Consider the following 24,070-nt stretch of genomic DNA (forward strand, 5'->3'; position numbering starts at 1 on the left):
CCTAGACCAGGTCATCACAGCAGTCTCTGACTGCATTAATCGCTACATAGCATTTCCTCAGGACAGGCAGGACTTGATGAACTTGAAGAGAGGCTTTTATTCCTTCGCAAACTTTCCCAATGTTCTGGGAGCTATCGACTGCACTCATGTGACCATCAACCCACCCCGTGACAGGGAGTAGATGTACCGCAACAGAAAGTGCTTCCACTCCATCAACTTGCAAGTGGTCTGTGATGCTCGAATGCACATCCTCGATGTGGTGGCCAGGTACCCGGAAGCAGTGCACAATTCCTTTATACTTAGGCAATTGGGCCTGTGTGAAAATGTTGAGGACGGCCTGTATGGTGATGGTTGGCACATAGGTAAGAGAGATTCTTCTTTCTATATTCCATCTCTGGCTATGTGTTTGTGGCAAACGGCATGGACATAAGGGGTGGCTGGGGGACAGGAAAAGCATTACTGCCATGACAAGTGGCTTGTGCAGTTACTTCAGCAGCCTGTTGCCCCCAGGGCCTGGCTGTTTCTCCCCATGCTGCAGAGGCCTGCTAATTTTGTGATGGCAAACAATGCACCGGTCCTAAAGCTTGTTGTGTGAGCAGGCACTATACACTTTCTACGTGTTAAATTTAAAAAAACCCTGGTCCAGTTCAGAATTCAATCCCATAGGTTGTAAAGTGTTCAGTCTGTATATCCATTTCTATTCAGATCGCAAAAGTTTCAGATCAAAATCCCCTCCCCGCCATCGTGGAGTAAACTATTGCAGAGCACAAAATCGAAGTTGAGCAAATTCATGTGATGCTTCTAGGTGATGCGACACCAGCAGAGCTGTCATGAACTGTCTATTAAAATTTTATCTATGCTCACCGGGTTTTAAAGTGTGTTTGGTCTTTCCTATATAAAATTTTTTGCATGGACATTCAATTGCATAGATTATTCCTGTCGAGAGGCATGTAGTGTGTTGACATAAAGTAATCATCCTGTTGGCTGATGGAATGTACAACGATGTAATGTCCATAGAAATGTAACATACAGTGCATGTTCCGCAAGGTCTGTGAGATCCTATAGAAGTGAACGTGTGTCCAGGGGTTATGGGACTGGAATCAGAAGGAACCAGGAAATCTCTCAAATTGGAGCCTTTGCTATAGGAAATAAGTGGTGGATCTTTAAAGATCTCATAAATGGTTTACTGGCAGCATGTGGTAAGCTACCCAGTGCAGGGCTTGTGTGTGTGTGTGTGTGTGTGTGTGTGTGGGGGGGGGGGGGGGGGGGAGTTGGTTTACTTGGCAGGTGTCCGAGGCCTGGAGGAAGTCCTAATTGAGAGTCACTGGCCTTCTTAGTCTCATCTCTGTTGATCATATCATGCACAGTAGACATAGAAGCTGCCACCTCAGGCCGCATAATTTGACACTCACTCTCTCCTCTGTATACGCTGGCAGGGTAGGGCTTCCTTCTTTCTGCCATATGTAGTTTCTATAGCTTTCCAGTGCATACATTGCTGTAGAGTCTAGGAGACAGGTTTTCTTAGCACTTTTGGCGCTTCATTTGTCAACTAACCAACCTTTCCCTTCGACAACGCGGTGGACTTGGTGACTGTTGGAACAGAGTGTCAGCTTCTGTGTGACAACTAGGGAGGAGTGTCTTGTTGAGAATGTCCACAGGCAAAGAGCAGAGGGCCTAGAGGGCTGTTGCTGCTGTTTGGGACCAGGCAGACTTCCACAGATTGATTGCCATCCCTGTAGTGGGCTGCCTTCGGGATCTGGATACTACCTGTAAGGTCATCCTTACCTTATACTTATTATACAGATCCCCAAGCCATGGCAGTACAGGGGCGCCAGCCAGTCTGGGGAAGGCTGCCTGGTCCCAAGCAGGCTTCTGCTGTTGGTCTGTGAACATTCTCGACACAACAATACTCCCTCACTCCTCCTCCCTGGTTGTCACACAGCTGCTGATACTCTGTTCCAACTATTAGCAAGTAGACGTCATATTTGGTTTCCTGTGAAAGGTACAAATGGTTTGGGCAAAAATAGTCTTTGAGTCATGACGCAAGTGATGGGGCTGAAGATCAAGTCTTGTGTTATGATGACTCTAAGTTACCCTTAACACCACACAAGCTCTACATGTTCACAATATACTGTGTTGGGCAGCTAGCTTCTGTCCATCTCACATAACAGGCCCATGTAAGCAGGAGTTAGCTAAGAGTATGCACTGTGAAAAAGGCTACAAGAGGCAATAATGAAGGTCCCCAGAAATAAACTTCTTTACCTCTTGCTGTCTTCCTTAGGAGCATACACTGAGCGTTCAGTTGTATGGCCTAGCTCATATGGTCTTGCCTGCTAGATAAGTGGCTACTTGGAATGTGCAAAGGCATGTTAGCATGCAAGGTCATGTAGAGGGCAAACCTTGTACCTAGTGAACCCTTTACACAATAACCACACAGGAAGTGCGTTTTTAAAACCAGTGACCACTTTATTAGGGAAGACATGTAGGCCACTGTTTGAAATCAAGTCAAAGTCTTAGATATTCACAATCTGCAAGGACAAGATAGCAAATAGCACAAAAAGGTAAATTTATGTGCACAGCACATTCTGTGTAGACCTGTAAATACATTGTTTGAAATGGCATCATTACATATACAGGCTTAGCATCTTATCCTTTTGCCACAATCATGATTACAACAAAGACCATAGAAAGCAGAAGTGGCTTCCCCAATAGCTACAGTACAGTTCTAAAGTTGGAGCTGATAGCAGCCTTGCTATGCGATAGCAAGGAAAAGGCCCCAGACAGTCCATGTTAAAAGAATACAGTTAAGGGGACAGCCTAAGGGCCAAGGCAGCAGAGTTCAAGTGAAGGTCCCAGATAATCCATGTTGAAAGAGTGCACTCAAGGGGACAGTATAAAGGGCAAGGCAACAGAGTTTAAGTGAAGGCCCCAGCCAGTCCATCTTAAAAGAGTGCACTCAAGGGGACAGCCTAAGGGCCAAGGCAGCAGAGTTCAAGTGAAGGCAGCAGGACCAGGACCAAAGAATGCAACATGGAGGCAGGAGGCCCAGGAGAAGACACAGTAGCATGTAGGCAGAAGCAGCATTAGCTGAGATGAGATGAGACACCAGCATCAAGAGCAGGAGATGAGACATGTTGAAAGAGGCAGCAGCTGGACCGTGACTGGTGGCCGCATCAAGGAGGATGGAATACGGGTACAGCATAGAGGAGGGCTTTAGAGTTAGGCTGCTGGACCACAATGGCTAACACTAGACCAACCCTTCTTTGTGCTGGCACAGGAACTCTGTAGTGAGGTTAGATCCAGCAGGCTTCTTGCCTCTAACCAGCACAGGAACTCTGTAGTCAGCACAGGCCCAGCAGGCTTCTTTCATCTAGCTGACACAGGAACTCTGTAGAGGGGCCCACACAGGATTGTTGGTACAACTCTTGTTTGGCATTCGAAGCCATGACCTTTGGTCTTTTATGGTCCCTTGCCACATCGTGGCTTGCCACTTGGTGGGGGCATGTCTTTGGGAGGCCTACCCCTCGGGAGTCTGTCAGCCTGGGTACTGCAGCGGGGTGTGGACTCCATTGATGCTGGGGAAGACTCTGATGGCTGCTCGGGCATCCTTAGTAGGATCTGCATCAGCACGTTCTTCATGTTAGTGACTGCTGTCGCCAGCATCGTTACATTCTGTGTGTTTGCAGCAGTCTGATCTCACAGGATCTGGTTCTGCCTATTGACAGCCCTCCTGAGGGTGCACATATGTGTTGGAGGTATACCCAATGCCTTCTTTCCAGCTGGTCCAGCTGCTCATGCATGACTCCTGTTGGTGGCGGGGATGTTGTTAGGGCTGGTGCCAGGACTGCTGCCGGGCCTGGTGCTGGTGCTGGTGGTGATGCTGTGATGGCGGTGTGAAGTGAAGGAATTTGGGCCTTTAAAAGTGGCATGACGGGACTTCTGGGCAGCTCCTGCTGAGGGTGTGGTGCTTCAGACTGGTGCCATGGTGTGCTGGCTTGAGGTTGTGATGATTCCATAGATTCCCACTCAAGGCTCTCTTCCTCCATGAAGCCAGAGAGGTAAAGGGACACATTGATTGGGCTGGGTGACCCCAGGGATTGCAGCATTTGCAATGGCTCCTGAGGTTGTCTGCTGCTGCTCTTCCTCCACCTCCTCCTCGCTCACCTGGGTCTGGGCATCCATCAGGAAGGGCCTATGAAAAGGGCTGCTATACTGCTGGTCCCTGGGGCTTGTTGGCTGGTCCCTGGGGCTTCCTGGCTGGGACCAGCTGCTTTGTGGGCAAGAGCAGTGGAAACAAAACATAAGACATAAGTACCAATGGCAGGAAGTATCCTTTTTTCATTTGGCATCAGAGGTGCACTTTGCTTCTTAACATTATGAACATCTTATGCCAAATGATGAGTACACCTGTTGCTGCCTACCCATATACAGGTGAGGTGAACTTACCAGCTGCGGCTCGCATTGTGTCCAGCTACCCAGCCATGCCCTCGAAGACATCTGGTCCTAGCATTTGCACAAGGCATTCCTCCATGGGGATCAGGACAATGGACAAGGGGCTCTTCCTCTGGTCTGCCTTATATATTTATTTCTGGCCGCCACCTTGATTTTCAGCTGTGCCTTGATATCCTAGTACCTATGGGCCACCTGCTCCTCACTTTGTTGGCTCCAGTCTGCCTGGCGATGCCCTGGGCTATGTTTTGCCAGATCTGGCCCTTGGCTGCCTTTGAGTCTTAGCCGCCTGGTTGCCAAATAGCATGTCATAATACTCCAAGAGCCCTCCAATGACCAACTCATTATCCTGGATGCTGAACTTGATAACCCTGAGATGAGTGCATCCTACTGCCTGGCTGCCAGAAGGGGATGCCATTTTCACTTCAGGAGATGTGTCCTCCCTTACCTTACTCTTCCTCCCACTTTCCTCTCCCCTCTCTTCCTCCCCCTACCAACTCCATTCCCTTTTACTCGCTCTGTCTAAAGCTTGACATCCTCCTCGTCTGCCTATCCCCTTCCCCCTCCCGCCTCCTCCTATCCTTTTCCTCCTGCCTATCTCTACTCCTGTCCCTGTCCCTACTCCTACTTCTCCTTCCCCTAGCACTCCTGCCCTCATACTTCCACATCCTCTCCTCCCTCCTCCCCTTTCTTCTCTCCTCATCCCTCTCACGCTCCATCCTCCTCACCACAAACACTTCTCCTCCATCAACACTCCTCCAGTCCTCCTCACTACTCCACCAACTCCATTCCTCCAACACTCCTCCACTCCTCTTTACTCCTTCACATTCCTCCACCAACACTCCTCCACTCCTCACTCCTCCACCCACACTCCTCCACTCCTCCTTACTCTTCCACTCCTCCACCAACACTCCACTCCTTCTCACTCCTTCACTCCTTACTCCTCCACACTCCACCACTCCTCCACTACTCCACCACCACTCCTCCACACCAAAATGTAGACAGACAAACTGGACTAACAACAAAAACTTTCACTCCAATAAAGAAGACAAAAGACGAAGATAAAGGGAAACAGATGGCAACAGAAAACAAGACAAATCACTCAGTAATCACTATAAAGAATTTCCAACTAGCCACCAACACCACCTACCTACCTTCTCTCTCCAAACTCCTGATACACCCTAAAGGGGGAAGTTGCAGGAAGCCAGGATATATAAACTGAAAAAATAACGCACCATGCACTAACTTAAGTCAGCTGCATAAAATGATGCGGCATGCGCTGATGCAACATGCGACGTGCTGACACAATGCACCGTGCATTAACACAACGCCGTGTGCACTGACACAACACCATGTGTTTTTTACCTGTGCGATGCGACAGACTGGAAATTTGGCTAACCACACCTTTTTTATCACGGGCACTATTTATAGCGATTTGATGAATCTAGGTCTGTGTTAGTAAAATGGCTGTTACTACATGCAGCAGTTCTTCCAGGAGCAATGTCCTCCTAAAGCATATGGGGATTATACTTAAAGATCTAAACAAGTATACCCTAGAGGAAAGGCAAGAGGGTTGAGGAATAGCCTAGAGATTAGAGCAGTGGGCTATAAACCAAGAGACCAGGGTTTGAGTCTTGCTGTTGCTGCTAAGGTATTTTTGCATGCGTTAAGGGCTTACTGCATGCAAAAATGTGTTTAATGCATGTGATAGCACCATATTGTATGGTGTGATGCAAATTTGGAAGAGTTAGGGGTGGGCTGGGTTTGCCTGTCTGTGAAGAGCTATTGTATAGGCATAATGCCAATTTTAACTACACCTTTTTGAATTGTGTTAGGCTGTGTGATAGCTGCCATGACTGTGTGGTAAGGTTTTATTGCCTTTTGTGATGTCTCCTGCAGGCCTAGTTTAGATAGAGAGAGGGAGAGACACTGAGACTGGCCATAATGTCATCTCCCTAGATAGGTATTTGTAACCCTATGGGAGGCCAACCTAGTAACTCAAGGTTTAAGTATTAGTGTAGGGGGTTAAGGGCCACTTTGACATTCAAAGTGAGACGTATGAACAGAACAGTGGTCTCTTGTGAAGATTTGATGTCCTTCGGAGTGAGGAAACTCACTCCAAGATGAGATTTGTACAATGTTCTCTCCACCTAGCTTGATGTTACCCAGGTAGAGAGTCCATCAAGCTAGGTTGAGAGAACATTGCCCAAATCTCATCTTGGAGTGAGTTTCCTCACTCCGAAGGACATCAAATCTTCACAAGAGATGACTGTTCTGTTTGTACGTTTCACTTTGAATGTCAAAGTGGCACCTAACCCCCTACACTAATACCTAAACCTCACCTCGAGTTACTAGGTGGGCCTACCATAGGGATACAAATACCCATCTAGGGAGAGGACATTATGGCCAGGCTCTCTCCCTCCCTCCCCCCCCCCCTCTCTCTCTCTCTCACTCACTCAAACATGGTCCCCCAGTGGTTGTATGCAGGAAATACAACAGGCCTAGCACCTATCACAAAGTCTGATAATGTTATCACAATTTGCACTAACTTAGCTCTTTGCATAGGTAATTAGCACAAATTGCAATAAACTGAATATTTGCATAAACCACACCCCTTTTGCAATACTTACCACATTTTGATAAATCTAGGCCTTAGATTGTAAACCCTCTGGGGATAGGACAGTACCTGAATGTAAACCAATGTGATATCTCACATTGAATATTGGTATATAAAAAAAAAAAAAAGATAGGAGATATATGATAGAGACATTCAAATATCTGGAAGGTTTTCATGTACAGGAGGTGAGCCTTTTTCAACAGAAAGGAGGCTCTAGAATGAGAGGTCATGAGATGAGGTTGAAAGGGGATAGACTCAAGAGTAATCTTAGGAAATATTTCTTTACAGAGAGGGTGGTGGATATGTAGAACAACCTCCCAGTGGAGGTGGTGGAGACAAAAACAGTATCTGAATTCAAGAAAGAATGGGATAAATACAGGTGATCTCTAAGGAAGTGATGCTAAATTAATTGGACGGATGGGCCATACAGTTTTTTTCTGCTGCTATGTTTCTATGGTTTAAATGTCCAGTAGCTGATATTATTTTACATTAGGAAAAGATACAATAAGTGATGCATGTTAACATCTTTCTTTTTATTCATAGGAAAGAAGGTTTCATTCCCAGCAATTATGTAACAAAAAACATGCTCACTAATTTAGAGGCATATGAGTAAGTGCATTTATAAATACTTTTAGAAATCCTTTCTTCAAGATGGACTAGCTTGTAATAATTCCTTTTCTAGTTATAATATTTTACTTTGCCTACTCTAGTTTCTTTTTCTTGTGGGTTAAAGTGTCACAGCTCCGGTAAGGTGGTGATTTTCTGCCAGATCAGGTTACCTGAAAAAATTACACTTTATGAACTCCAGAAGGAGGTGTGAAGAAAGACATTAGCAGTTCATGTGAGAGATTGAGATCATTCCCAAAATACAATAAGGTTTACAATAAGGTTAATTCCTGACAAGGTATGCACAAAACAAGCCCATTTGGAAAAACTGATCCATGGGGAACCTATCTGAATTGCTTCCTTCCCTAATTACAACTTAAGTGGAACGTGGAGGCTGCCACTGGCCTGACTTGGTACTATTTTATTTTTTTTTTTAGAAATGTATCACTGGGGAAGTCAATATGTACTTCCTTTTGCTTTGAGAAGATAAGACATCACATTTAAGGATTTATTCTTTCATTTTGTATTTATGGAAAAATGCTTAAAACATCTTGCCTTTTTTTTAAAATGCTATACATTGTTTTCTGAGTTACAGTAGTATATTATTACTTTCCTACATTACTACATTCTATACATTTGTATTGTTTTTTTTTTGTTTGTCCATTGTAAAGCCTTCCAATGTGTCTCGCATTAGAGAGCCATCATCTATGTACATCAGTTTTTTACCGATTCTTTCTCACATCCATTGATTTGTTTTCCAGTATTTTATTGTATTGCCTTTAGTTTGTCAGAAAGCTGTATTATAACACTGGGGCATTTCTTTCGGGCCGGTACAGTAAACCACATGGGAGAGCCGGCAAGCGCCCGCTCTCCCGATGCGCGCCCAGGCCACTCTCCTGGGCGCGCGATTCACTAAGCCAAGCTACGCAAATTAGGGCCCACGGTAAAAAGGAGGCACTAGGGACACTAGCGCGTCCCTAGCGCCTCTTTATTGACAGAAGCAGTGGCAGTCAGCAGGTTTGACAGCTGCTGACAGCCACAGGTTCGGAAAACGGATGCCGGCATAATTGAGCGTCCGTCTTCCAACCCACGGGCTGCGGGCAGATTTTTAATTTTTTTTTATTTTTGGGGCCTCCGACTTAATATCGCTATGATATTAAGTTGGAGGGTGTACAGAAAAGCAGTTTTTTCTGCATTTCTGTGCACTTTCCCGGTGCCAGCTGAAATTAACTCCTGCCTTTGGGTAGGCGCTAATTTCTGAGAGTAAAATGTGCGGCTTGGATGCACATTTTACTTTCTGAATTGTGCGGGACTAACTAATAGGCTCATCAACATGCATTTGCATATTGCGGGTGCTATTAGTTTTGGGGGGGTTGGCCCCGCGTTTTCCACGCCCCATTACCCTTACTCTATAAGGGGTAAAAATAGCGCAACAAAAACGCATGGCCAAACGGGGTCTAACGATGTGCTCGGCAAAGCGCACCATACTGAATCGGCCCGAAACTTTGAAATTATATTTTTTAATGGTTTCTGACCATTATAAGCCTTGTAAACACAGCCTTGTACTGTATGCATCATGGATAAGTCAGGATCATGTCAGTTCTGGGGACAAATGATGAGGAGAGATCATTGCTTGTCTAAGCAGCACACACTGTTCTAGGTTGAATGTTCTTTACAATAGACATACACTGGTCTCTGCTTGCTCTCACAGTGGCCCCAGGGCTACAGATAAAGGTACATTTTCTCTTGCATTATTGTTTCCAGTGCATACTGAATCAACAGAAGTGACCTAAGTCATCCAGACACTTCTAGTCCAATTTTGTGGATAGATGCCACTAAATTAAAAATGTGTCTAGTCATTCAACTAAGGTTCAATATAACACCCAGAACTGGTGTGGCTCTCCTGACTCTACACTCAAAAGAATGTTTTGGGGCCAAAATAGCAAAGTTAGACAGGGACCCAGGACTTGCAATATACTGTAGGTACCCTCACTGGCCGTGTGATTTGACAAATCCGCATTTTGCATTGTGATTCCTGTCAAGGGAGTGCCTGCACAATCATTTTATGTATGCAGCAGTGTGCCAAATTTATGTTCAGGTAACATAACCCAGGTGCAACAAGATCCTACAGTATGCCCAGCCCTGTAAGACTGCTTACATATACAGCTCATATAAGTACTTTGCATCAGTATGCCCAGCCCTGTAAGACTGCTTACATATACAGTTCATATAAGTACTTTGCATCAGTATGCCCAGCCCTGTAAGACTGCTTACATATACAGTTCATATAAGTACTTTGCATCAGTATGCCCAGCCCTGTAAGACTGCTTACATATACAGCTCATATAAGTACTTTGCATCAGTATGCCCAGCCCTGTAAGACTGCTTACACATACAGTTCATATAAGTACTTTGCATCAGTATGCCCAGCCCTGTAAGACTGCTTGCATATACAGTTCATATAAGTACTTTGCATCAGTATGCCCAGCCCTGTAAGACTGCTTGCATATACAGTTCATATAAGTACTTTGCATCAGTATGCCCAGCCCTGTAAGACTGCTTGCATATACAGTTCATATAAGTACTTTGCATCAGTATGCCCAGCCCTGTAAGACTGCTTGCATATACAGTTCATATAAGTCAGAGCTTTCCAAACTTTTCATGTTGGTGACACACTTTTTAGACAAACATAATTTCACGACACGGTAATTCAGTCTACTAGTAAACCAGAGGTTAAAGGTTAAACGAATGAAACATATTTCGACAATTTATGTATGTTTCCTTAAATATATACATAAATAAAATGTTTCACGACACAACCTATCTCATGAAAACCTTAAATTTATATTAAAAATATATATTCCAAGATTCATGTTATTGTTATAATTTATGAGAAACAATAATAAAACAAATTGTCTGTCCCCCACACCCTCATCTCTCTCCTCCCCCCAGCACATGTCTGGCCCCCACACACTCATATCTCTCCCCCTCAAGCACATGTCTGTCCCCCCAGGACGTTTGCCCCCCACTCACTCATCTCTCTCTCCCCAGCACATGTCTGGCCCCCACACTCATGTACCTCGTCTTTTTGATTGTTGCCAGTTAAGTGCTTCACTCCCTTCCATGATCACCAGACACTGCTGCTTGCAGTCAGTACTCCTCATGGCCAGGCCTCATCGGCAGCAGCAGCCAATGCAAGCATGGCTGGGCTCGTTCCACCCACCAAGCCCCCCAAAAAAACGCGATTGACAGCAAAAATCACCCAATAATAAGCAACCCATAAACTGAAAAAAAAAAGTGAATCTCTAGAAAAAAAAAAGCCCAAACTCGCATCAGAGTTGACCGGGCTTGCGCGACACACCTGCACACTGCAGGCGACACACTAACGTGTCCCGACACACAGTTTGGAAAGCTCTGATATAAGTACTTTGCATCAGTATGCCCAGCCCTGTAAGACTGCTTACATATACAGTTCATATAAGTACTTTGCATCAGTATGCCCAGCCCTGTAAGACTGCTTGCATATACAGTTCATAGTTTGCACAAGTGCAGAACCTAAATGAACATTGCTTTATGGGCTATGATGCATTTTGTGGGTCTCTGTTGCTGTCTTTGATAAATATACAGACGTCTGAATTTATCTGTAGAGATCAGGAAGCTTGGAACTCTGTTTTGTGGTCTCTTCTGACAGGTGATTTATATATACAAAAGGAAATAAGTTTGTAGTAAGGTTGCTATGACTTAATGCTTGGAAGGATGCAAAAAGGAAATTTCAGATTTAACTGACATTTTAAAGTTTAAAACTGAACTGGTAAGTCTGAATGCGGCTGGCTTTCTGGATCCCTCAAACAGTCAGAGCCTGAATTAGCAGCAAATGAAAGAACCCAACATTCAGAGCATTCCCAAGGCCATGAGTGAAAAAGGACAGAGACAGCTGCATGGAAGCGCATACTATAGGCTCCATCATACACGTGGACATGTTCAGAATAAAAAATAAAACAAAACCAAAAAAATCAGAGAAGAACCCAGAAATCCTACCAAATAATAAATCAGAAATGTTACTGCTCATTGTTTCACTTCCAACTTTACTCTTACAGTCTTTATTTTTAACAGTCGAATTTAGCAGTGCTTCCCAACTAGTGTGCTGTCAGACCATGGAAAAGTCACTGCAGCGCTCAGATCCAGACCAGCAGCTGGGCTTTGCGCTCAGCACCTTGCAGCAATAAGAAACACCAGTGCTGGCTCTTAAACATGCAGGCTCTCCATTCTAAGAACATATGTAATCATGCCTGCCTCCTCTTCTTCACTACAGCTCGAGCACCAAAGTGTGCTAATTAATGGGCAGCATGCAGGGCATGGATAGCCAGGCCCCCCACTTTGCGCAGCACACACAATGCACACGGCACTTCCTCATCTTCCTCCTTCTGAGGCCACCCAGAATCCCTCTTTTCCCCAGGCTGAATGGGATGGGGAGAGCATGCACTGAGCCCTGGAGCTGACTCATTCTGAGTGCTGGGAGCAGCAGCAGTGAAGGAGCTCTGGCAGCCACATGCGGCAGCTAAGGTAACTGACTCAGCTGGCTGCCCTCACTACACTGACTTCTCCCTTCTCCTGCACTTGCACAGAGAGTGAGCTGGTCCAATGTGACGGGTTCATGTGTGTCTCTGCCTCCTCTCTGCCCTTGATTTCAAACCTGGACATGACACTGGTGGGGCTTTCGGTGTTTCCCTTGCTCTTCTTTCGGAGTGGTGGGGATTGTTTAGCTGAGATGGGCAGACTAGATAGGCCATAGGGTCTTTTTTTTTCTGCTGTCATGTTTCTATGTTTCTTAAGCCCTCTTCAGGTCTGCACTGCCTGCTTGGTGGAATTGGTTGTGCCACACAATATTTTTGTTAACGTAGGTGCACTTTGAGTTTGAAAAGATTGGGAGACACTGTAATATAGCAAGCTCATGCTGAGCTCTCTGATTTGCCTATTTTCAGGTGGTACTGCAAAAAGATAAGCAGACATCAGGCCGAACTTCTACTGCGAAAAGAGGTAATTAGATTCAGGCTGGAAAGTCCTTTAGAATTTGTGGTGTGCAGCAGAGAGATGCGCCGCTGCTCAGCATTAACACTGCAAAGAAGATTTCCCTCTTCTTGCTCTGTGTGTACTTACATATTGTGCTTTCCTATGGTAGTGCTGTTGCAAATTGGTTGTGTGATCAAAGCTTTGTTGCTAATAAGCTGCTTTACGCAGCACATTGTGCCATTTCTGGAGTAATTACTCTTTTTATCATATGCTGCACCTTGACTCTCAGTCAGTCATCCCATCAAGCTCGTAATCATGGCTATAGTCAAAGTTTCGATCTGTCCTATAGAACAAATTTAACCAAGAGTACCAGTACTCTATTGCTTTCTCATAGGGTCCAATTTATTGGTTTCCTTTTCATTTTCTTCCTAATGGAGTGATTTCCTAAATTTCTTTTTTAATAAAAGGTGTTCAGACAGTCCACCTTGTCAGTTTATGCTGCATTTTTGGTATGCGTGTATTCTACATGGCAACCACTTCTGGGAAATCCTGCCTTAGGCTCAGAATGGTGGAAGAGACCAGGCGGGAGAGAATTTCCAGAACAGTAAGCAGTGCACGGATATTTCCTGATGAATGAAATATCAGACAAAATAAAAAGGGTAATCTTCAAGGTTCTCTTCATTCTAACTAAATGTGGAATGATCTAAAGAAGATGTTAATGCTGAGTCCATTTTTTTGCAGTCCAAGGAAGGTGCATTTGTTGTCAGAGATTCCAGCCAAAAGGGAGCCTACACTGTATCTGTGTACTCACAAGATGGACTGTAAGTGGCTGTTGTTTTGGAAGGCAATAGTGCATGCAATCTATAGTGAGTACTGTGTAAAATCAACCAATTGTATACATTTTCTAACCCTATTCTTCCCCTCCCCAGACAGCATGCCTATGGGACAAAAGTGCCCTTGCTGGCTTCGTGCTGAGGGGAGACCCACTCGGTGCCACTCTTTTGCTAGTAGAAGCTGGGTAGTAGTGACACACCATCCTAGAGCTTGACCTCATCACCTCCATAATATACCTAAGCTTTACTCCAGGAACAGGAGACTGAACCCTGAGCCTCTAGTGCTGCAGTGCACAGTGCTGTAAGAGTCCCCAGGGATAGCTTTTGGGTTGTGTGACCTGTGCGGCCGCGTGCCCCTGCTCCCTTCCTCCCACACTCTTTCCTATGATATCTGCAAGCGGGACTCAGGAGTGCAGTGCAGGAGAAAGGAAGCTTCTGTCTGTGGTGGTAGGCAAAGGATCCGTCTGCAGGGAGGAGAGGCAAGAAAAATAGGGGGATGCTGCTGGGCAACAAGAAGAGAGAGAGAAGAGGGTGCTTGTGGGGGGGGGGGAGAGAGAGAGAGGGGTACTGTGGGCAGGAGGAATACTGGTGCTGGGCAGAGGGGAGGGAATGTAAGTGTGTGTGGTGGGAGAGAAATGAAATGTAATGTGGACCAGTGCAAAGTAATGTACTTAGGGAAGAGTAACCCAAATTATAGCTACACAGTTAGGAGTCACCACTCTGGAAAAGGATCTAAGCGTCATAGTTGAAATCTGTTCAGTGTGCAGCAGCAGCAGCCGCCAAGAAAGCAGATAGAATGCTAGGGATTATTAGGAAAGGAATGGAAAATAAAACAGAGAATATCATAATGCTTCTGTATCGCTCCATGGTACGACCTGATCTTGAATACTGTGTGCAGTTCTGGTCACCGCATCTCCAAAAAAGGTATAGCAGAATTATAAAAGGTACAGAGAAGGGTGACCAAAATGATAAAGGGGATGGAATGATTCCCCTATGAGGAAATGCTAAAGAGGTTAGGACTCTTCAGCTTGGAGAAGAGACGGCTGAGAGGAGATTTGATGGATGTCTATAAAATAATGAGTGGAGTGGAATGAGTAAACGTTAATTGGTTCTTTACTCTTTCAAAGAGTACAAAGACTAGGGGACACTCAATGAAGTTACTGGGTAATACATTTAAAACTAATAAGAGAAATTAGTTTTTTGATCAACCAATAATTAAGCTCTAGAATTCGTTTCCAGAAGATGTGGTGAAAGCTATTAGTGTAGCCATGTTTAAAAAAGGCTTGGACAAGTTCTTGGAGGAAAAGACCAAAACAATTATTAAGGTGGACTTGGAGAACTCCACTTCTTATCCCTGGGATAAGCGGCTTGGAATCTATCCAGGCCTTGGAATCCTGCTAGGTACTTGTGACCTGGATTGGCCACTGTTGGAAAAAGGATACTGGGCTTGATGGATCTTTGGTCTGACCCAGTATGGCAAGCCTTATGTACTTATGAGAGATGGGTATACTGTGTCGGAGCCTACTACTACTGCTGAAGGATGGATTGTTCTACCAGAGCTGCCACCAAGCATGGGGAAAAGGGGGTATGTGTGTGCAATTTCAGTTTTCTTAAAGGGTGCCAGGTAGCTTATAGCTGGTCCTGCCAGTTCTCTAATTGTCTACTTCAGTATTAAATTGCACCGCAAAAGAAAAATGATTATTAATGATGAAAGACCTCTGTATATATCTCCAGAAGATACAGGATGCACAGATTCACAGCCAGTCAAAGGCATAGGGAGAGTTTTTTCCTATTTTAACAATAATGCTAACATCACAAAGCCACAAACTGTAGCCTACAGTTTGAATGTCATCTTGCCTTATTGCTTCTTCAAAGGGACTAAAGAATAGATAAACACAACTAATGACAAACTAAGGCCTGGATTTATCAAAATGTGATAAGTATTGCATGTGATAGCAAAAGGGGTGTGTGTTATGCTAATATACAGTTTATTGCAATTTGTGCTAATTACCTATGTGAAGAGCTAAGTGAGTGTAAATTGTAATAACATTTTGTGATAAGTGACAGACCTGTTGTATTTCCTGCATTCAATCACTGGGGGACCATTGGAGAGAGAGAGAGAGAGAGAACGAACCTAGCTGTAATGTCTGCTCCTTAGATTATCCCTATGGGTTGCCCACCTAGTAACTCGAGGTGAGGTTTAAGTATTTAGTGTAGGGGGTTAGGGGCCACTTTGACATTCAACGTGAGACGTACGAACAGAACAGTGAAGATTTGATGACCTATGGAGTGAGGAAACTCACTCAAAGATGAGATTTGTGCAAGGTTCTCTCAACCTAGCTTGATGGACTCTCTACCTGGGTAACATCAAGCTAGGTGGAGAGAACATTACCCAAATCTCATCTTTGGGTGAGTTTCCTCTATCCGCAGGTCATCAAATCTTCACAAGAGACCACTGTTCTGTTCGTATGTCTCACGTTGAATGTCAAAGTGGCCCCTAACCCCCTACACTAATACTTAAACCTCACCTCGAGTTACTAGGTGGGCCACCCATAGGGATACAAATACCTATCTAGGGAGAAAACATTGTAGCTAGTCAGTCTCTCTCTCCCCCCCCCCCCCCCTGCCTTCCTTCCAATCTACTAAAACAGGCCTTTTAGGAGACGTCACAAAATGCAATAAAACCTTACCACCCTGTAACACAAGCTATTGCAGTTTAACCCTAATGAAAAAGGTGGTTTACAATTGGCATTAAGTCTGTGCAATAGCACTTTGCAGACTGGCAAACCCTCCTCCTCTTTTCCAAATTTGCATCACACCATACAATATGGTGCTATCACATGCGTTAAAGACGTGTTCATATGCGAAAATGCCTTAGATAAATTACCCCCTAAACTGGTTGTAAAGATGCATAGTTCAGCTTTGCTGAGGAAGCAACAGTTGTACAAGTTGAGTGAGACTTGGGGTGCAATTCATGCATTTACGCAAGGTGCAAACACATGAGTTGTACCCGAAGGGAGCGAGGATGATAACAAGATTTGCAAAACATATATAAAAAGAATGTGCAATACATTTAAATTTATATATAAACTAATATGCACACACACATACATACATGAGGGTATGTCAAAATATATCTGTAATGTATTCAAAAAATTAGAATATAAGTGCATAAGAACATGCCATTCTGGGTCAGACCAAGGGTCCATCAAGCCCAGCATCCTGTTTCCAACAGTGGCCAATCCAGGCCATAAGAACCTGGCAAGTACCCAAAAACAGTCTTTCCCATGCTACTGATGCTAGTAATAGCAGTGGCTATTTTCTAAGTCAACTTAATTAATAGCAGGTAATGGACTTCTCCTCCAAGAACTTATCCAAATCTTTTTTAAACCCAGCTACACTTGCTGCACGAATCACATCCCATGGCAACAAATTCCAGAATTTAATTGTGCGTTGAGTGAAAAAGAACTTTTTCCGATTAATTTTAAATATGCTACATGCTAACTTCATGGCGTGCCCCCTATTCATTCTATTATCTGAAAAAGTAAATAACCGATTCACATTTACCCATTCTAGATCTCTCATGATTTTAAAGACCTCTACCATATCCCCCCTCAGCCATCTCTTCTCCAAGCTGAACAGCCCTAACCTCTTTAGCCTTTCCTCATAGGGGAGCGGTTCCATTCCCCTTATCGTTTTGGTTGCCCTTCTCTGTTTGGTTGCCCTTCCCTTCATTCTTCATCGCAACTATATCTTTTTTGAGATGCAGTGACCAGAATTGTACACAGTATTCAAGGTGTGATCTCACCATGGAGCGATACAGAGGCTTTATGATATTTTCCATTTTATTCACCATTCCCCATTCCCTTCCTAATAATTCCTAACATTCTGTTTGCTTTTTTGACTGCCGCAGCACACTGTGCCGATGATTTCAATATATTATCCACAACAGCAATACTGAACTCACAAGGGCATAATTTTTCAATCCAGATTCCTGCTTTTAAATATACCTGGACCAGTACTGATCAAGCTTTTGTATGCATTCAGAAAAAAATGTTTTCAGACAAGCAGCAAGCAATGAATGCACCACCTCATAAGAACATAAGATTTGCCAAACTGGGTCAGACCAAGGGACCATCAAGCCCATTATCCTGTGTCCAAAGGTGGTCAACTAAATCACAAGTACCTGGCAAGTACCCAAACATTAACAGCCAAATTTTTAAAACCCGGTGTGCCCCAATACCGGGAGAAACGTGCGTGGCCGGGCCGCACACAGGCCGAGCGCATTTTCAGAGTGGCCTGGCCATGCTCGTGTCTCCCGCTACACACAGAAGAGCCAGGTTACTGAAAAGGGGAGGGTCAGGGTCTGGGCGGGGACGAGGCAGGGGCCAACCGAGATAGCGCCATCAAGCGCTGTCTCGGTGAAGCACGTGTGGAAGCCGGCAAGTGCGCAGAACTTACTTCTACTCGGGAGAGCAGGTAAAAAAAAAATAGGTTAGTTGGGGGGAGTTAGGGGTCAGGGGGGAGTTAGAGGTCAGGGTGGAGAGGGGGAAAAGGGAGGAAGGGTAGATAGAGGGTTAGGGAAGTTCCCTCCCAGTCTACTCCTTTATTGGAGCAGAATATGAGGGAACTTGGGAAAGGCCGAGTTGCATTGGCGCGCGTTTATTACAAAATCCCCCCCTTGTGTGCATGAGTCAGCACCCGCACGCACATGTACATGCTGATATAAAATCGGGTGCTCATGTGAACGCAGGTAGCTGATTTTATAACATGCTCGCAGCGATGCACACATGTTATAAAATCGGTGCGTCCACATGTGTGCACTGGGAACTGCGCGCACATGGATGCCTGCGAGCTGCTTTTAAAATTTACCTCTAAATGAATAGCTCCTAAGCTACTAATCCGTATTGATTAAAATAAGAACATAAGAACATGCCATAGTGGGTCAGACCAAGGGTCCATCAAGCCCAGCATCCTGTTCCAACAGTGGCCAATCCAGGCCATAAGAACCTGGCAAGTACCCAAAAACTAAGCCTATTCCATGTTACTGTTGCTAGTAATAGCTGTTTATGGACTTCTGCTCTAGGAACTTATCCAAACCTTTTTTTAAACCCAATTACACTAACTGACGTGAACCACATCCTCTGGCAATGAATTCCAGAACTTAACTATGCACTCAATTTGTTTTAAATGAGCTACGCTAACTTCATGGAGTACCCCCTAGTTGTCCTATTATCTGAGAGAGTAATTAATCAATTTACATTAACTTGTTCAAGTCCTTTCATGATTTTGTAGATCTCTATCATATTCCCTCTCAGCCGTCTCTTCTCCAAGCTGAACAGCCCTAACCTCTTCAGCCTTTCCTCATAGTGGAGCCGTTCAGTCCTCTTTATCATTTTGGTTGCCCTTCTCTGTACTTTCTCTAGTGCAACTATATCTTTTTTGAGATGCAGCGACCAGAACTGTACACAGAATTCAAGGTGCAGTCTCACCATACAGAGGCATTATGACATTTTCCATTTTATTCACCATTCCCTTCCTAATAATTCCTAACATTCCTTCAAGTTTGGTTGCTGGCAAAAGGATAGCCTTTTAAAGCATCTTTGAGGGGTCCAAATGGATGAGAATCTGAAAGGGCAGAGTCAAGCTAAATGTTGGATGTTCTAAGATTTCAAAGCATTGCTGTTGGAGCATTTCAACAGTGTGGGCAGCACACTTGAGAAACACAACATTCTATTCCCTTCACAATTTGGGTTCCGCAAATTCTTTAGCACCGAAACCTTGCTTATCTCCCTCACTGACACTCTCCTCAAAGGTCTGGACAACGGTCACTCGTACATCCTAGCTATGCTCAATATCTCCTCTGCTTTTGACACCATCAGCCACAAAATTCTTTTAAACAGACTCACAGAAATTGTCATAACTGGCACCGCCCTGCTTTGGTTTAAATCCTACCTAGATAATAGACACTACAAAGTCAAAATAGGAAACAGCGAATCCGTTCCCATCAAATTAACCCGTGGCGTACCCCAAGGTTTCTCCCTATCCTCCACTCTCTTCAACATCTACATGTTGCCCCTCTGCCAACTTCTATCTGACCTAGGTCTCACTCATTTCATCTACGCGGATGATGTCCAAATTCTAATCCCCTTCACTGAATCTATCCCCAAATCCATCCAAATCTGGGAAAATTGTCTATCTTTAATTAATCACCTCCTAACAAATCTTAACCTCATCCTGAATACCTCCAAAACAGAACTCCTTCTCATATCTCATAACCACACCACTAAACCTCTCACTGACACCAATTCCAATCACCCCACACCCCATATTTTACACCAGGTAAGAGACCTTGGCATCATACTAGACAGCCAACTTAACTTAAAAAAATTCATTGCTACGACAAACTGCATGTTCTCAAAAAACTGAGACCCCCTCCTCCATTTTAATGCCTTCCGTACTGTCCTCTAAGCAATAATCTTTTCCAAAATCGATTACTGCAACTCCCTTCTCCTAGGCCTCCCTGCTACCACCCTCAAACCCCTCCAAATGCTACAAAATGCCACTGCCAGAGTCCTCACTAACACTCGCAAAAACGATCATATCACTCCTATCCTACAAGACCTCCACTGGCTCCCAATATCTTTCAGAATTCTACACAAGACTCTCACAATAAAAACAAGACTCTTCACAATCAAAATGTACATTGGCTGAACAACTCTCTACACTTCCAAACCCCTATTAGACCCACCAGATCCGCCTACACTGGCACCTTACATATCCCCGCACCTAAACTCACTCATCTTATCTCCACTAGAGAGAGAGCACTTTCCATTGCTGGCCCCTCTCACTGGAACTCAGTGCCCCCTGACCTACGACTGGAGCCCTGCACTCAGAAATTTAAAAAGAAATTAAAGACATGGCTCTTCAAGCAGGCCTTTATCTAATTCCCCTCCATCACCCATACGCTAATATACAACCACAATTCTCTTGTACATAGTTCCTTTTATTGTTTCATGTCCTTTGCTTTTTCATTGCTCCCCTTTCTAAACTCTTATCTAAGACTCTAAATTTGTAACCATTTTCCTTATTTTGTTTTATGCAACTATTTATATTGTTTGATGTAACTCTTACTCCTTCCATTCTCCCTTCATTTTTACTATCTGTTAATTGTAAACCGATGTGATGTTCAAACGAACATTGGTATATAAAAGCTTTAAATAAATAAATATATTAGTGGATAATCTAAAGGGTCTCTAATGCACTCCCTTCGATGATCATGTTGGATAGCTGTTATACAATTAGAAGAAGGTTTGGCTGAAACCTTAGATCTTCTTTCAATTTAACTATATAAATTATTTTAGTTGATTATAAGCTTCTAAAGTTGTCCCCTTATTAATCTGCTATTTGATTTTTGGAGCCATACTTACAGTAAAATTGTTAGAGAACAGAATGGTAAACTTGGAGATTCCAGTCCAATTCCCTTTTCACCATTTGCCATGTAACTTTCAAATGACTTATGTTCTTGGGTAGTTTTGAAGTTCATTCTTAGTATTCACATTGTAAACTCATTACTACTACTACCAATAGTATTACTAGTAACAAGCTCAGTGTTGGTGGACCCTTAGTGCAACTTGGTACAACCTAGTGGGCGGGTCTGCTAGGTCCACACCGAAAGCTGGTGGATGCACCCTGCAGTGGGACAGACTGGAGTTTCACCTATACCGGGTGCATCTCCTGCTGGTTGAGCCCTTGGGTTCAGGTGAACGGCAAGACTTAAATGGGCCCCTGGGATTATAAAGCAGGCGAGAGTCCAATGATTCAGAGCTGGTGGCAGACGAGATGTTTAGGACATGCCAGAGGTCAGAGCAGGCAGCAGACAGGTGATACCAGAGACAGGACAGAGGTTAGGGCAGACAGCAGACAAGGAGTGATAAAATCCAAGGCAAAACTTCAGGTCCAGGTGGCAATCCAGGGATGGTCAAGGTCTCAGCAAGGGTCAGCATGCAGGAAGTTGAGACAAGGAGAAACAAGATTAAGACACGGACCAAGCCATGGGCAAAACCACAGCAAGAGGATGGCAGGACAAGGCAGGCAGAGGCAGGGACAGGGCAAGGTAAGAATACAGGAGCAGGAACATTGGAATGAAGGTAACATGCACTGAGGCCCAAGACACATCCGGAGACAGATTGCTGAGGCAAGGAGTCAGGGCTGGACTGTCCCTTAAATACACAGGTGCTAATGATGTCATTAAGGGGCGCCCTGCTTAGCTTACCACCGCGGGCCCTTTAAGAAGGGAGATGGGTGCACATGTGCTTAGAAGGAAACCTAGGAGCAGTGCCAAGGTGGCGGTGTCATACCTCAGCGAGGTGGCTCACAGGGCTATCCCCCGAGCCGTCAAACCTAACACTACTACTACTTAACATTTCTAATGCACTAGTAGGCAAATGTAGCACTGTACAAAACATATAAGAGACAATTCCTGCTCCATGGAGATCACAATCTAGACAAGACAAACTGTTTTTCATTCTATGATATTGTGTATGTTTATCTTGTAAGCCATTAAGAGCTTAGAGTTGCAGGATATAAATATCTAAGTAAATAAATAAATGACAAACCAGAGTCTATAGGAAGTACATTTATTGTAGAGAAGTGTTTAGGATTAAAAGCAGCCACAAAAAGGTGAGTTAGTAGACTGGATTTGATTATGGCTAGAGTGGAAGCGTGACGCACGACTCAGGAAGGAAAGCGTGGAGCTGAGAGCTGCCAATGGAGAAGGGCACTGATAAAAGTGACTTGCTTGATGAACAGAGTTCACGAGGAAAGGTGTAGGATGAGAGAAGAAAGTATAGGTAATAGTCACTGATCTGGAAACATATTTCTTCAACACTGTTCACACCAATATAAAATAAGGCTCCAAAAATGTTCTCCTCTTTATAAAAATCTATCATTCCAATGAAGACATCCTCAGACACGCATCATGTCCTTGTCACAAGTCAGTGATGTGGTGTGCAACACAATTCACGGAAATCTGACAGGAGCTGTCACATAAATACTTCTGCTACAGCCTCTAAAACTGGACTGAAGCCACCATCTCATTTCATATAAGCTATCTTAGCTGAATTTGAACTGATGGCCTACAGGTTAAAGGCTTTGTAATAATGTCACATCTCCTGAGCTAGCCCGTCCCTACTTTGTAGCACAACCAGAGACTTCATAAGAACATAAGAAATTGTCATGCTGGGTCAGACCAAGGGTCCATCAAGCCCAGCATCCTGTTTCCAACAGTGGCCAAATACAATCCAGCTGAAAGACAAGATGTCTGCAATATGTCCAGAGCAGACATCGAATCCCCACCCCTACAGAGCATATCCAGTTGTAGAGAAATAAGTAATTACTACTTACCTGATAATTTTCTTTTCTCTAGTGAAGACAGGTTAATCTACGACCAGTGGGTTATGCACCTCTCCAGCAGATGGAGACGGAGCAAAGCTGACATCACGGTATATATACCCTTGACCTGACATCAGCCTGCCAGTATTCTCTGCAAAAGCCAACTGTGGACAAACTAACAATACTTGATTATAACTTTTAATAGACAACTACTCAAGTACTCAGTCAACAGGAAACACTAGGGATGTGAATCGTTTTTTGACGATTTAAAATATCGTCCGATATATTTTAAATCGTCAAAAATCGTTAGGGCCACGATACAATACCAATTCCCCCGATTTATCATCAAAAAATCGTAAATCGGGGGAAGGGGGAGGGCAGGAAAACCGGCACACTAAAACACCCTAAAACCCACCCCGACCCTTTAAATTAAATCCCCCACCCTCCCAAACCCCCCCCCCCAAATGCCTTAAATTACCTGGGGGTCCAGCGGTACACTAAAACACGGCACACTAAAACCCCCTAAAACCCACCCCGACCCTTTAAATTAAATCCCCCACCCTCCCGAACCCCCCCAAATGCCTTAAATAGACCAAAACGATTCGACGCAGGTCGTTCCGGACCCCCGCTGGACTTTTGGCAAGTCTTGTGGGGGTCAGGAGGCCCCCCCAAGCTGGCCAAAAGTTCCTGGGGGTCCAGCAGGGGTCCGGGAGCGATCTCCTGCCGTGAATCGTTTTCCGTACGGAAAATGGCGCCGGCAGGAGATCGACTGCAGGAGGTCGTTCAGCGGGGGTGGCGGCACACTAAAACACGGCACACTAAAACCCCCTAAAACCCACCCCGACCCTTTAAATTAAATCCCTCCCCCCAAATGCCTTAAATTACCTGGGGGTCCGTAGCGGCGGTCCGTAGCTTAAATTACCTCCGTAGCCTTAAATTACCTCCGTAGCGGCGGTCCGTTGCTAAATCGGGGGAAGGGGGAGAGCAGGAAACCGGCACACTAAATCATGTAGTCTTCAGCCGCCGCCATTTTGCAAAATGGCCGCCGCAAAATGGCGGCGGCCATAGACCAAAACGATTCGCGGCAGGAGATCGCTCCCGGACCCCCGCTGGACCCCCAGGAACTTTTGGCCAGCTTGGGGGGGCCTCCTGACCCCCACAA

At 44.6% G+C, this 24,070-nt stretch overlaps 1 protein-coding gene across 1 annotated transcript in view; it reads left to right on the forward strand.

Moving 5' to 3' along the window:
* LOC115083975 (tyrosine-protein kinase TXK-like) overlaps positions 1-24,070 on the forward strand; it is an 82,164-nt gene that overhangs the window by 19,746 nt on the left and 38,348 nt on the right. The window contains exons 4-6 of the mRNA XM_029588163.1: positions 7,610-7,675; positions 12,655-12,709; positions 13,424-13,503. Coding sequence (XP_029444023.1) covers positions 7,610-7,675; positions 12,655-12,709; positions 13,424-13,503 — 201 coding nt within the window. The remainder of the gene's footprint in view (positions 1-7,609; positions 7,676-12,654; positions 12,710-13,423; positions 13,504-24,070) is intronic.

Source organism: Rhinatrema bivittatum, chromosome 1, assembly GCF_901001135.1.
Source record: "Rhinatrema bivittatum chromosome 1, aRhiBiv1.1, whole genome shotgun sequence".
NCBI classification, from domain to species: Eukaryota; Metazoa; Chordata; class Amphibia; order Gymnophiona; family Rhinatrematidae; genus Rhinatrema; species Rhinatrema bivittatum.